The following is a 14034-nucleotide window of genomic DNA, read 5'->3' as shown; positions in this document are numbered from 1 at the left end:
ACACACACACACACACACACTCACACACACACACACACTCACTCACACACACACACACACTCACACACACACACTCTCACACACACACTCACTCACACACACACACACACACACTCACACACACACACACACACACACACACACACACACACACACACACACACACACACACACACACTCACACACAAACACACACACACACACTCACACACACACACACTCACTCACACACACACACACTCACTCACACACACACACTCTCACACACACACACACACACACATACAAACACTGTGGAAAACACAACTTTCCTGGCGAAGGTAAAAAAACCCAATGAGTCAAGTGTCAATGCAACGACTTTTCAACAGAAACCTACCGTTAACGCTGCAGCCTAGAACCTCCGCCCTCATACTCATCCAGCCATACCAGGATTGAGGCAGGAAACGCACGTAGCGGGCATCAGTGGGACTGTCCAGCAGGTTGGTTACAGGGGTGTTCCTGTCGGTGTTGCCTTGAAACACCTAGACATCCCAACCACGATATAATAGCAGTTTTTACCTGAGGTATTGTTTTTGGCGTGTGTGTGTGTGTGTGTGTGTGTGTGTGTGTGTGTGTGTGTCTGTGTGTGTGTGTGTGTCTGTGTGTGTGTGTGTTTGTGTTTCCGCACATTTGTAGTCAGCATAACGTCATAACGCCTTTATGGATTGTGATGATATTTGGTATGCTGTCTTAGGAAGACAAACGTCAAGGTCAAATATGGGCCTCCTGGTGAAGGACCTTGGTACTGCAGCAGAACTTCCGGTTTTTGTATCTTTTGTCCTGAACATGCTATGGTCTTGACTTTTTGGTGACAGATGGCTTTTTTTGCCAGAAATAAATGGCGTGGGTTTGGTCCCCCTAGCAGCAGCTTGTTCTGGAACTGGAGGGGACCTTCTGGCAAAATCTTTAAAAGCCAATAAGTCCGGATACGAACAACGTATTTTCATCATTTTTGGTGTGTAGGTAGCTGAAAGAGAGCTGTACATAACTAAATGCAAATTATGCAAATGAAGACTTAATTTGCATAATTAGGGAGGAAATTCTATAATCACAGTGTTTTATATATTTGTACTTTTGTACAAGTAATCTATTTAATCTGTGGCAGGCGGAACATCAACAGAAACCAATTATGCAAAGGATGACCTAATTTGCATAATTGCGCCAAAGGCGCCAAAATGGCGACATGCATAAATAAATTAAAAAATATATAATTAATGTAAACATTTTGTGACTCCTTACTGGTGAATGATGGGAATTTCATACCTTGTGACATGTGTAAATTACTTGAAGTTTAACGCCACTATGCATATATTATGTTAATGTAGAGGTCATTTGCATAATTAATGAGGACATGTTGAAATGAAATGAAGGAGAGGAATTTTATACGAAAAATATTGTCATTTTAATTTAGAAAACCATAAATTAAACTAGATTCTGCTAATTACGACCTTATTTCCATAGTCAATGAGACAAATAAAAGAACTACTCAACACAAAAACTCATATATTTCATGGAGGTATGAGATCTCCGAATTCTTGTTTTTAGATTCTTTGCATAATATATTAGCTGAAAGCCGATACTGTTATTGAGACAAACAATATCAGTGGTAAGTCAACCCTGAACCCTATTAAGTAACAGCCGCTATGATTCTTTTTCGTAATGGTTTAGGACGGAATGGATTCTTTCTTCTGCTTGATCTAGAAAAAAGGGATATCTTCCCATATAACCTACCTTTTCGGAGCCATCGCTACTTGCATACGTGATCCAACTAAGGCCATCTACACTGTGCTGTAGTTTGTAGGAGGTCACCCACTGGTCGAGATCATAGCGACCCTGGATGATGGTGCCTGTGACGGTCTTCATTTCTCCTAAATCCACCTGAATACATAGATTAGATGTTCTTCGTTATAGAATGCACATGAAGTACATACAAGCCGGGAAAATCTAACAACATATCTGAATAGCGTGCACTGCTAGCTAAAATTAGCCCACGTTGTGCACAGTAATGCTTCGGTCCCAATTGAGAAAAGGGGCCCTGCCGGGTAGTTCCCGGGCTGTTTTATGGCACTTTCGGGCGTGCCCACTACGTGGCCCCGCGGGACAACCTGCGGCTACCGGGCTATTTTTGGGCCCGGCGGGGACCCGAGAAGAATTTAATTCTGACTTAAATTTTACCCGGGTCCCGCTGACGAAAATGCGCCGTGACCAAGCCGTGAGAACACCGACAGGTACCCCTCCGGTTGCCGGCAGTCCACCGGGACACATTTGTTATGTCACAGACCAGATGAACAGAATAAAGGTGTATACTTCGTAAACCCGGGTAAAGTGTGACGTCATAGATCAAATGATCACAACAAAAGCGTGAATTCTGCATTACGTATAGGTCAGTACAAGACATCATCAGAGAATCTGCCGGATACCTACCGGGTGCCTGCTGGAGACAGACCAAAGAGGGTGACATTTTTTTAACAAAATGCTACTGAAGGAAACTTTTAATTGTGACCACGATAGCCGATGCGCTCCAGTGCAGCAAAGCGTTGACATTCACATTCTAAACACAACAGATTCGAAGTCATCAACATAGGGTATTGTTCGGAAAAGGGAATTCGAACTTATCACCTTAGAGAAACAGCGAAATTGATACCGTGTGTGGCGCAATAATCCAAACAAAAACAAATCGGGATTTCAATAATATGATTATAATAAAGTATATAGTTTACGATATAGTTTGTGTTAATGAAAAACACATCATCAAATGTATGTTTTAAGTTAAAACTTTTGGTCCAACACAAAAAATTCTCTCACCTAGAGATTTTTTTGTGTTGGACCAAAAGTTTTAACTTTAAACATGTAACTACCAACACAGATGAACTTTCATAATATCACCAAATGTAGTATTACCCATACGATTGTATGAGGGAACTTACTGCACTATTACACCATGGTTTCCATACATTTCTGGCGACCGCATGCATTGCACACCCGTTCATACGGACTCATACCCCTGTCAATCAAACTCAAAACCCAAACTCCACCTACTCACTTTGGAACTCAAACATACAAATATAGCGCTAACATAAATTAGCGACACCTGAAATAATACGTCTCCATTCCGGAAGTAACAGGTAGAATCGTGGTTATTTAATGTACCAAAATGTCTGCCAACCTGTAACCATTCCCCGATGGTGTTGGTTCCGACTGACCAAACGCCCGCACCAGCAACTCCGTTCAACCGACCGCGGTAAGGCTCGTAACCAACACCCAAGGTATACCAAGAGGATGCAGTAATGCTGTCATCAGGTATGGCGCCAGATTCCATTCCAAGGGGATACGTCTGAACGCAGACTGGAAGGACGAGAAATCTCTGTTCAGTTTGGTTAAAAAAAACAAAAGTCGCCTCTTATTGTGGTCGCCTGTTAAGGACATGGTCACACGTCCAGGCCGGGGCCCGGCCGGGTTGTTTGCGTGAAGGGGTCATGAATAGAATGAATGGATTTCTTATCCAAGTATGTTGTTTACATTCATGTTCTCAAAATTCATTCATCAAAACCTGACCACTCTCTGACAACTAGCGATAGAACGGCGTGAGGTCGAGCGCGCGAAAAAGCGTCCGATGTCCGCCCCCCCCTCCCCTTACCAACCATGGATTACATAAAGGATGAGTATACGGGCCATGACAGCTCAGGAACATGGCTAACGGGACTACATGATATATTTCCGGATGATGATGAGACACAAGGACAGATAAACAATCTCATCAAATCTCACATTGAAGGTTTAGACAGGGTCACGGCCAAGAGAGAACTGCTAGCTATAGCGGCAAACATGAACAGTGAAGACATACTGAATCACACAAGAGAAGCTCTACTGATAGTAGCAAGACGAGAAAGGTCAGACTGCCCACCAGGGATATTGAGGAGAAGAACATACAGGGCGAATGCCGAACCAGTCATGAGCAGGTTAGCGGAAGACTGCTGTGCACTGTTTCAGTTTATTGAAGGCGAGAAGAACGTGACAGAAATCAAAAAGATGTTCTCAGGCCAGCAAATATCCGGGTTTCAAAGCCCAGCAGTCACCAGGAGAAGAGGGCTGAGCATGGCACGTGACGGAGTAGAACAAGATCAAGACCATGACGTAATAGCAAGAGTCTTGACAGAAAACGCAATACTTAGAGAAAGATTGAATGAAGATGACAGAATGATAAAGGAGAGACTGAAGCAAGTGGAAAACAGATTGAGGAATCAAGAGAACACCAAGTCCTCAGACTCCACACAAAGCAAGGCTTGAGTGTTTCCGACCTCACTCACTCACTAGCCTTGATCAGACTTGTGCTCGAGTACGGTCACGTGCTCTCAGTTGGCTGCAGCAAACAACAGGAGCTGGCTATTGAGAGAGTTCAACGACGAGCTTTACGGATCATCTCTCTGGGTGGAAGACCCAACCTTCCTACACTCCGAGAACGACGAGAACTGGCAGCCGTGAAGCTGCTCAAAGCCGCCGGAGGAGGTGAAGGAGTCGAGTAAGAGAAGATTGAGAGCTCGGGCAACAAGTTAAGGCGCTGTTTTAATAGAACACTGTTACATTACCTTTGGCACATTCCTCTCCTGGACCTGAAAACCAAAAGACACAACAACAACGTAAGGGAAGAGTTCAAACTTACATAATAATGTGTCATTCTAAATAGACACATTTCAGTATACAAGTGCTTCTTATTCTCAATCATTTCAACAACATACGCATTCAACTTACACAGATGAACTTTCATTTCAAAATACATATCAGGGTAGAGAATCCGATCTAACATTTTCCTGTAGAGATCCTGGTCGGAGTCTTTGTCAATAGAAACTCAGATCAGGATTCTGTTAGTGTGTTAATGTGTGCATTTCCATTTACAAATCCTACTTTTCAAGTCAATCCATGGATCAAAGGTACCTATCTGGCAGATAAAGTACGCCTCGTAGTTACACCGGTTGTCATCCCAGAGAAAGTTTTGAGCAGCCCACAGAGCAGCGCAGTCCTGTTGGTTACAATTGTTGGGTTCTCCTGGAGCCCATTTGGTGATACCGCAGTCACTCAGTGGTTTTCCGTCTGACCAGGTCCAACGGTTTTCAACCTACAGGAGATGTAAAATTTATACCAAGGTACCCGTCAACGGAATCAGAACCAAAACATACGAACATTCCGGTGTGTTGACGAGCGGTCCATGCCCGTAGCCAAGATTTTGAAGGGGGGGGGGGTTCTTCCCAGTGCGTGAGGGACCAGCGAGCGCCGAAGGCGCAAGGTTCCTAGGGGGTCCGAGGGCATGCTCCCCCGAAAATTTTGAAAAATGAACCTTCTGAAGAGGAAAGAAAAGAAAAGAAAAAATTTTTATTCAATGACAAAATACTTAAGTAGTAGTTTTTATACGATTCCAGCCCCGCTGGTGATACGAATCAGTCCACTTTATGAAAAATTTTGGACCTTTAGATAAAAAGTGAACCAAAAAGTGGACCTTTCAGCCTTAGGGGGGGGGGGTCTTCCCGACCCCCACCCCCCTGGCTACGGGCTTGGGTCACATTTAAACTCCGACAAATAACGGCAGAAAAAAAATACTTACGGAAATGTCGTTGAGACCAAACCAGTAATCTTTGAATCCATCAACGCCACGAATTAAACCAACAAGAAAACTGAACACAGCCTCTGTCTTAATCATTGCAAGGCGGCCTCCGTCTGATGCACAAGTCTGATGGGCCCCGCTGTATGTCTTTTTCTCGGCAAATACCTTGTACTCGGTGTTACCCAGTTTTCCGTTCCTCGTCATCTTCTTGGCTGCCAGATAGAGAAAAAGCCATCACAACAAGCATCGCAGAAAAAAAGGTCGTAACTTCCAAGTTGAGATACCAGTCAACTGCAAATTTACAAACCACACAAAACATTGGCTCTTTCTTTACTGTCAACACACTAAGCATTATCTGCATTTTATTTTCAACTGCGATAGGCTTTTTTTTCTTTAAAAGAATAATCATTGCAAGATGAAAATGGGGAAAATAAATCTTCAATGAAAAAGGAAATAAACGTATACTACTGTTCCACAGAAAAGAGTCACATTCAAGCATAATGTCTGGATCAGTATTTGTATTCGTATTTATTGGCAAGTACGATCTCACCTTGCTGACAGTCCTTTCCAGTCCATCCAGCTGAGCAGGTACATTTGTATCCGCCATCTTTGTTCTCACAGCGTCCATGTTGACAGGGAGTTTTGGCACACTCATCTATGTCTGTGTGATAAAGGAAAAGTTTAAATCTGTAATGAAAAGACGAAACCCAAAATATATGGAGTTTCATCCATATATATGGCCATTAATATTAAAATATGACATGGCAAACAAAAGGATTACATCTATTAAGAAGAAGCTCACCTTGCTGACACTTCTGTCCAGTCCATCCAGGTGAGCAGGTACATTTGTATCCGCCATCTTTATTCACACAGCGTCCATGTTGGCACGGGTTTCTGATACACTCATCTATGTCTGTGTGATGAAGGAAAGAAAATGTATCTAATTTGTTTGGCATATAACACCATGATACATGTAACACCAACACCAACACCTAATACCTGTAATGAAAATAAGGAAACCAAAATTAATGATTTTCCATCCATAAAGAAGAACAAGTTGCAAACAAAATTAATATATTGGAATGAAATCACCTTTCTGACAGTCCTTTCCAGTCCATCCAGGTGAGCAGGTACATTTGTATCCGCCATCTTTGTTCTCACAGCGTCCATGTTGGCAAGGATTTCTCCTACACTCATTTATGTCTGTGTGACAAAGCATTACATATGATATGAAAGAACATAACGCATTCAATAATTATAATAAATTATATATAAAATTATATATAAATATTTGACAAATTTTTTGATTTGTTTATTAATTGTTCAACTAGAAACGTTTTCTTTCCTTTATTCCACAGACACAAAATGTACACAATGTACGCAACAATGTAAAAAGCGCAAACGTCGATATTGTAAAACTGACATGATGGTAAGACTTGACAGATGAACTTCCTGTTGATTTTTGTACACGGTCCATCGTTCCATGTTCTCTTTTCGGGGTAACTTTCGGGAAAGTACTCGGCACAGTCCTCGTTACCGCCTTGATTGCCGGGTTCTTCTGGACCCCAGGCTCTGAAGTCGCCCAGGGGAACGTTATCGTCCCACATCCAAACTCCCTCCTGGGTGTCATCAGTCAGTCCAAAACGGAACCAAACGTTCTTGTCGACGGCATTTTTCAGATGGATGAGGAAGTTGTTGGTTACGGTGTCTCGGGGCATGGCAAGGGTTCCCCCGTCTGAAGAACACCTACTGACTGCACCGCTGTAGGTTTTTCAGTCGTTGAAGGCCTTGTAGCACAGGCGACTAGGCTGATGGTAAACGTACCCGTCTGGGCAACCTATTTCATAGTATTATAACATACGTGGCATACGTGACGTATCGATGCCACAAAACGTGACGTATAGACCTAAAAACGTATGGTTTTCAACGTAGGTAAATTTGACACGGGAATTGGAGAGCCACATGGACGTAACGTATACGTGCGTTTTGCCATACGTAACGTTGGCCTGGCATACGTGACGTATTGACCCTAAATACGTGACATATAAACCCAAAACGTGACGTATGTAATTTTGACACGGAAATGATGCCATAGTATGCCCTGTCACCACCCAAGGGACACCTTTGGTTCCAATGGTATTGTGTTACCATAGGAACTACCTTCAAAAACGTCCCTGTAGTTTTAGAACAAGTTGCCAGGAGACCCGGACCCTTTTTTCCGAGAACAAGAGCTATATCTGTCATTGGTGACCCTGGCTATAGCATATGGTCAGATCATGAGATAATGATTTTTAGCATATGGTCAGATCATGAGATAATGATTTTTCATCCATAAAAAAGAACAACTTGCAAACAAAATGAGTATATCAGAATGAACTCACCGTGCTGACAATTCTTTCCAATCCATCCAGCTGAGCAGGTACATTTGTATCCGCCATCTTTGTTCACACAGCGTCCATGTTGACACGGATTTTTGGCACACTCATCTATGTCTGTGTGATAAAGGAAAAGTTTAAATCTGTAATGAAAAGACGAAAACCAAAATATATGGTGTTTTATCCATTAATATTAAAATATGACATGGCAAACAAAAGGATAACATCTATAATAAGAAGTAACTCACTTTGCTGACAGTTCTGTCCAGTCCATCCAAGTGAGCAGGTACATTTGTATCCGCCATCTTTGTTCGCGCAGCTTCCATGTAGGCATGGGGTTCCGGCACACTCATCTATGTCTGTGTGATAAAGGAAAGAAAATGTTTCTAATTTGTAAACATTTAACACGGTATACGTAACACCAATACCTTTTATGTGTAATGAAACGAATGAAACCAAAATATACAGTTTTCAGCCATTAAGATAAACGCTTGAATACAAAATGAGTACATTAGAAGGAATTCACCTCGTCGACAGTTCTTTCCAGTCCATCCAGATGAGCAGGTACATTTGTATCCGCCATCTTTGTTCTCACAGCGTCCATGTTGACAGGGATTTTTGGCACACTCATTTATGTCTGTGGGATAAAGGAAAGAAAACCGTACCTAATTTGTGTAAAATATAGCGCAATGATAATGTTACACCAATACACTTAAATGCGTGATGGAAAGAAGGAAACCATGGTAATATATAATTTTCCATCCTTAAAAACAACAGCTTGTAACAAAATGAGTACATCAGGAGGAACTTACCTCGTCGACAGTTCTTTCCAGTCCATCCAGGTGAGCAGGTACATTTGTATCCGCCGTCTTTGTTCACACAGCGTCCATGTTGACAGGGATTCCCGGCACACTCATTTGTGTCTGTGTGATAAAGGAAAGAAATGGTACCTTATGTTTTAAACATTGAACACAATGATGCGGGTAACACAACACCTTAAATCCGTAATGAAAAGAAGGAAACAAAAATGACATTGACCTTTGCCTTCCCAAGACCTCCTTAGTTATGACCACAAATATGCGGAAACAAAAACAGACTAGACACAAAATGTACAACAATGTATGCAACATTTCTCAAACATTCCAAAATGGAACGATATTTTAAAAATGACCTGATGGAAAGGCTTGACAGATGAACTTCCTGTCAACTTTGGTACACGTTCCATCGTTCCATGTGTTCTTTTTTCCCATTTCGGACCAGCTTTCGGGAAAGTAGTCGGCACAGTCCTCGTTCATATCTAAGTTGTTGGGCTCTCCTGGACCCCAAGGTCTGAAGTCGCCCAGGGGAACGCCATCGTCCCACATCCAAACTCCCTCCTGGTGGACATCAGTCAGTCCAAAACGGAACCAAACGTTCTTGTCGACGTCGTTTTTCAGATCGATGAGGAACTCGTTGGTTACGGTGTCGCGGGGCATGGCAAGGGTTCCCCCGTCTAAAGAACACCTCCTCACTGCACGGCTGTAGGTTTCCAAGTCGTTGAAGGCCTTGTAGCACAGGCGACTAGGCCGATGGTAACTGTACCCGTCTGGGCAAACTATCTCAGAACGAATAAGGTTATTATTTCAACTGCACGCACTTGTGCTTGATACACTCTGTAGACAATAATGCAAATAAGACAGTCATTTGCATTAATTTTATCATATGATTATATTCTCCGCGCAATGTCAGTCGTATCTTAAGAAAGTTAGACTAGTATTTCCTAGTGAATTATGCTATGAGATCCTCATCTAAATAAGTTGTTTAATGATGTTCATCTTCACTCAACATCCAAATGCCGTACGAATGAGATTCCCGGCAGTTACCATTACGAAATAAAAGTATTTTCTCATAATTATGCAAATTAGGTCTTCATTTACATAATCGATATCTACCCATGTTCCTCTCGTTCTTAATCAAATGTAAAAAATTTGACTAGTCCTTTCTTGAGGTCTCGGACCGGAGATTTTTCACGATTTTAGATCCGGCGGACACCCTCAGACCGAAGGGCTACAACTCCGCCAAGAAAAGTACGCCGGGAAATCTCATTATATCAGTCAACGGAGGTTTCCAGCCGGCTTCCGATAGAATTTTGGTTATTGTCCGTCAACTTTGTAATTTGGGTAGAAAATGTACTTAAACGTAAATTTAGGATGCGAAAAATATAGATTTTTTGCAGTTTTTTTCAACGGACCTGCTTGTAAAAAACGAATTTTCCCAGCCTAACGGCCTATATGCTGAAATAGCTTACCACTTCCTGTTTCTGAAAAAAGGAAAAAAATATAGGTTGTTGCGATAAGTTTTTCGCAAAATCCGGTGACGCGAATGCCTTGAAATTCCACATAGAACGCAGCTATTTGAGTAATCAGGCGACAATCCGCGTCACTCTTGCTCGCGGACTAATACCGTCCAACTTCACCACGCCGAAAAACACTACAATCCCAAGGTTATTTGATCAATTCAAAACCTATTTGAAAATCTACAACGATCGCCGAGCTATGGGGAGACAAACCTAGCGTGGCAACCTCGCAGATCCGGCGATTTACTTCGCACTTACTTAGACTCTGGTCAGATTTAAACTCCGACCCGGAACCTTGAAACACAGCACAATTATAGAATTTCCTCATTGATTATTCAAATTGGATCCTGATTTACAGAACTGTTATCTAAATATGTTATGTCAAGCATCACTTAAGCTGCCCACATACTTAAATCACGACAATCCGTTCTTGACTTATCCTCCCTCGACGAAGTTAAGACAACTGCTCCTGCAGTTGAGGAACAAGCTTCTAGGGGTACAAACTAATGTCACATCTCGAGCAAAGGAGCTTCCATGTAAAACTCGAGACCAGAGCATGTCCTGATCACGAGATTTCAAAAGCGGCCGATTTGTTACACTGTAGTACTACAACAGGCCGTCAGGTAATCCAAAATCTAATCATTACGAGGTCTTATCAACACCTTCTTACCTACCAAGGTTCATGACAATACATTTATAACTTATTGAGTTATCGTGCTAAACCACACACACACACACACACACACACACACACACACACACACATAAACACACACATAAACACACTCACACACAAACACAAACACACAGACACTACGGAAAGGTAATAAAAACAACTTCACCTTGGTCACAGTTCTGTCCTCTCCATCCATGTTGGCACTCACATCTGTATCCGCCATCTTTGTTCACACAGCGTCCATGTTGACAAGGCTTCCTGACACATTCATTTATGTCTGCGTGTTAAAGGAGAGAAAATGCAACTTATTCTAACAGTTCACCCGATGATTTAGGTATGTTTGGAGAATATGTAGAACGTTTTTGGACTACATCAGACTAACCCTGCTGACAGTTCTTTCCAGTCCATCCAGCTGAGCAGCTGTTTAGTAAAAAGAAGGAAACCAAATGATTTTTCATCCATAAGAGAACAGCTTCCAACCAAAATAAGCACATCAGAAGGAACTCACCTTGCTGACAGTTCTTTCCAGTCCATCCAGCTGAGCAGGTACATTTGTATCCACCATCTTGGTTCACACAGCGTCCATGTTGACAGAGGTTTCTGATACACTCATCTATGTCTGTGTGATAAAAGAAATAAACTGTATCTTATAAATATAATTTGTTTAACACATGACACAACAAGATCTTAACTGTTTAATAAAAAGAAGGAAACCAAATGATTTTTCATCCAAGAGAGAACAGCTTCCAACCAAAATAAGTACATCAGAAGGAACTCACCTTGCTGACAGTTCTGTCCAGTCCACCCAGGTGAGCAGGTACATTTGTATCCGCCATCTTGGTTCTTACATGTTCCATGTTGACAGGGATTTCCGACACACTCATTGATGTCTGTGGGATAAAGAAAAGAAAATGTACGTAATTTGTTTAAACATATAACACAATGATATACGGAAAACCAATACCTTAATAAATGTGTAATGAAAAGAATCAAAATATGTGATTTTCCATCCATAATAACAGCTTTTAAACAAAATGAGTACATGAGAAGGAACTCACCTTTCTGGCAGTTCTGTCCAGTCCATCCAGATAAGCAGATACAATTGTACCCGACACCAAATTTCTTCTTACAGCGTCCATGTTGACATGGGTGACTGTCGCACTCATTGACACCTGTGTGATAAAGAAAAGAAAATGAACTAAATTTTAATAACATACAGACTGATAATAACACCTACGATGTAGATTATTAGAGAAAATGGAAACCTTAAACTTGTGCTAAAAAGAAGGAAATTATGGTTTGCCTTAAAATTACATGGGTACACGATAGCACTTACTATGTAAATGCTTAGTTAGAGAAAAGTACGATCTCAAATTTGTACGGAAAAGAAGGAACAAATATATTCATGATCTGTCACAGAGAAAAGGGCAACTTTTAAACACAAGAGGAAACTCACGTTTCTGACATTTCTGTCCGGTAAATCCGCGTCTGCAGATACATTTGTGTCCGCCATCATCGGTGTTCTCACACTTTCCAAATCCGCATGTGTTCCTGGCACAACCATCTAAACCTATGTTATAAGGGAAAGAAAAAAATATGATTCATGTGACACATATTAAAGAAAATTAAATACTTTTTTGAAAGGAAGGACACACACACACACACACACACACACACACACACACACACACACACACATACATATATATATATATATATATATATATATATATATATGTGTGTGTGTGTGTGTGTGTGTGTGTGTGTGTGTGTGTATAATTTTGTCCATAGAAAAGAGCAACTTCCGACTTAAAGCAAAATAACTACATCACAGATAGCCATGGATGATTGGTACACCCATATATGTCTGTGTTGTCAACTGATGAAGAAAACCTGAAAGATTGTTAAGGAATGCTCCAGCAGTTGCGTGATCTAGACAATAACATGTCCAGATCACGAGATATCAAACGCGGGCGAGTACGGAAAACAGAATCTTCTGGAGAAGGTAATAAAACAACCTCACCTTGGTCACAGTTCTGTCCTGTCCATCCACCCTCGCACCGACATCTATATCCGCCATCATGGTTCACACAGCGTCCATGTTGACAAGGTTTCCTGACACATTCATTTATGTCTGCGTGTTAAAGGAGAGAAAATGTAACTAATCTTAACAGTCGACCCGATGATTTATGTAACCCCTAAATGTTTGGAGAATATGAAGAATTGGACTTGGACTATACCAGACTAACTATGCTGGCAATTTTGTGCAGTCCATCCAGGTGAGCAGGTACATTTGCATCCGCCATCTTGATTCACACACTCCCAGGTTCCATTTAGACTAGGATACATGTACGTGAAACACTCATCTATTTGTTAAAAAAATTGAACGGTTTGGGGGTGGCATTGCTATCACTTTGCGGGAAGTTTTGTCAAATACCTTTTTATTTTGATCCATTCTGGGGACTGACTGTTGAAAAAGGAGTCAACTCACCTTGCTGACAGTTCTGTCCAGTCCATCCAGGTGAGCAGGTACATTTGTATCCGCCATCTTTGTTCACACAGCGTCCATGCTGACAAGGCCCAGGGTGTCTGTTGCACTCATTGATATATTCTTAATGACGGAAGAATAGGGCACTTTCTTGCAACATGATTTCAGAAACTTTGCATCGCTATTTGGAGGATTCATTGGCCATGGCAATTGTGACCAGCAAAGCTTTTAGTAGATATTGTTTTGGCACTTATACGTTTAGATTCTAGTATGAATTTGTATACAAGAGGAATGGAGGGCAAAATAGTTGTATTTTTGACACCTTCGCAAGTTGCCCTCCAAAACAGTATAATACAATACATCATGTACAACAACAGTATGAGTGATACTTTAAAAACGTAATTTTACAGAGGTCTTAGAGCTGCACGAGCGAATAGCAATGAGGTCTTTTGACTGCCGTGAAAAGTTATAGCAATGGGGTCTTTGGGCTGTACGGAAAGCGTAGCTGCAACGAATGCTATGTGC

The 14034-nt window shown here is 41.5% G+C and overlaps 2 protein-coding genes across 2 annotated transcripts in view; both read right to left on the bottom strand.

Annotated features, from left to right (window-relative positions):
• Positions 1-338: 338 nt before the first annotated feature.
• On the bottom strand, positions 339-3382 carry LOC109479736 (lactadherin-like). Its single transcript, XM_019781726.1, has 3 exons — positions 3206-3382; positions 1771-1917; positions 339-521 (listed from the first exon to the last, which is right to left on the bottom strand). Exons 1-3 carry the CDS (start codon positions 3356-3358, stop codon positions 339-341), a joined length of 483 nt encoding a protein of 160 aa, XP_019637285.1. The 5' UTR covers positions 3359-3382.
• Positions 3383-6225: 2843 nt separating this feature from the next.
• The window catches only part of LOC109479735 (fibropellin-1-like), a gene marked incomplete at its 3' end in the record, with an annotated part of 40810 nt that continues 33001 nt past the window's right edge, over positions 6226-14034 (bottom strand). Inside the window, exons 8-19 of the mRNA XM_019781725.1 lie at positions 13513-13632; positions 13045-13155; positions 11801-11911; positions 11530-11640; positions 11188-11298; positions 8823-8933; positions 8537-8647; positions 8259-8369; positions 8017-8127; positions 6728-6838; positions 6438-6548; positions 6226-6296 (exon numbers count right to left, since the gene is read on the bottom strand). Of these exons, the coding sequence (XP_019637284.1) occupies positions 6226-6296; positions 6438-6548; positions 6728-6838; positions 8017-8127; positions 8259-8369; positions 8537-8647; positions 8823-8933; positions 11188-11298; positions 11530-11640; positions 11801-11911; positions 13045-13155; positions 13513-13632 (1301 nt within the window). The remainder of the gene's footprint in view (positions 6297-6437; positions 6549-6727; positions 6839-8016; positions 8128-8258; positions 8370-8536; positions 8648-8822; positions 8934-11187; positions 11299-11529; positions 11641-11800; positions 11912-13044; positions 13156-13512; positions 13633-14034) is intronic.

The sequence above is a fragment of the Branchiostoma belcheri genome, unplaced genomic scaffold (genome assembly GCF_001625305.1).
Source record: "Branchiostoma belcheri isolate BF01 breed outbred unplaced genomic scaffold, Haploidv18h27 scaffold5, whole genome shotgun sequence".
Taxonomy (NCBI): domain Eukaryota; kingdom Metazoa; phylum Chordata; class Leptocardii; order Amphioxiformes; family Branchiostomatidae; genus Branchiostoma; species Branchiostoma belcheri.
This window is presented reverse-complemented; position numbering and strand designations above follow the sequence as displayed.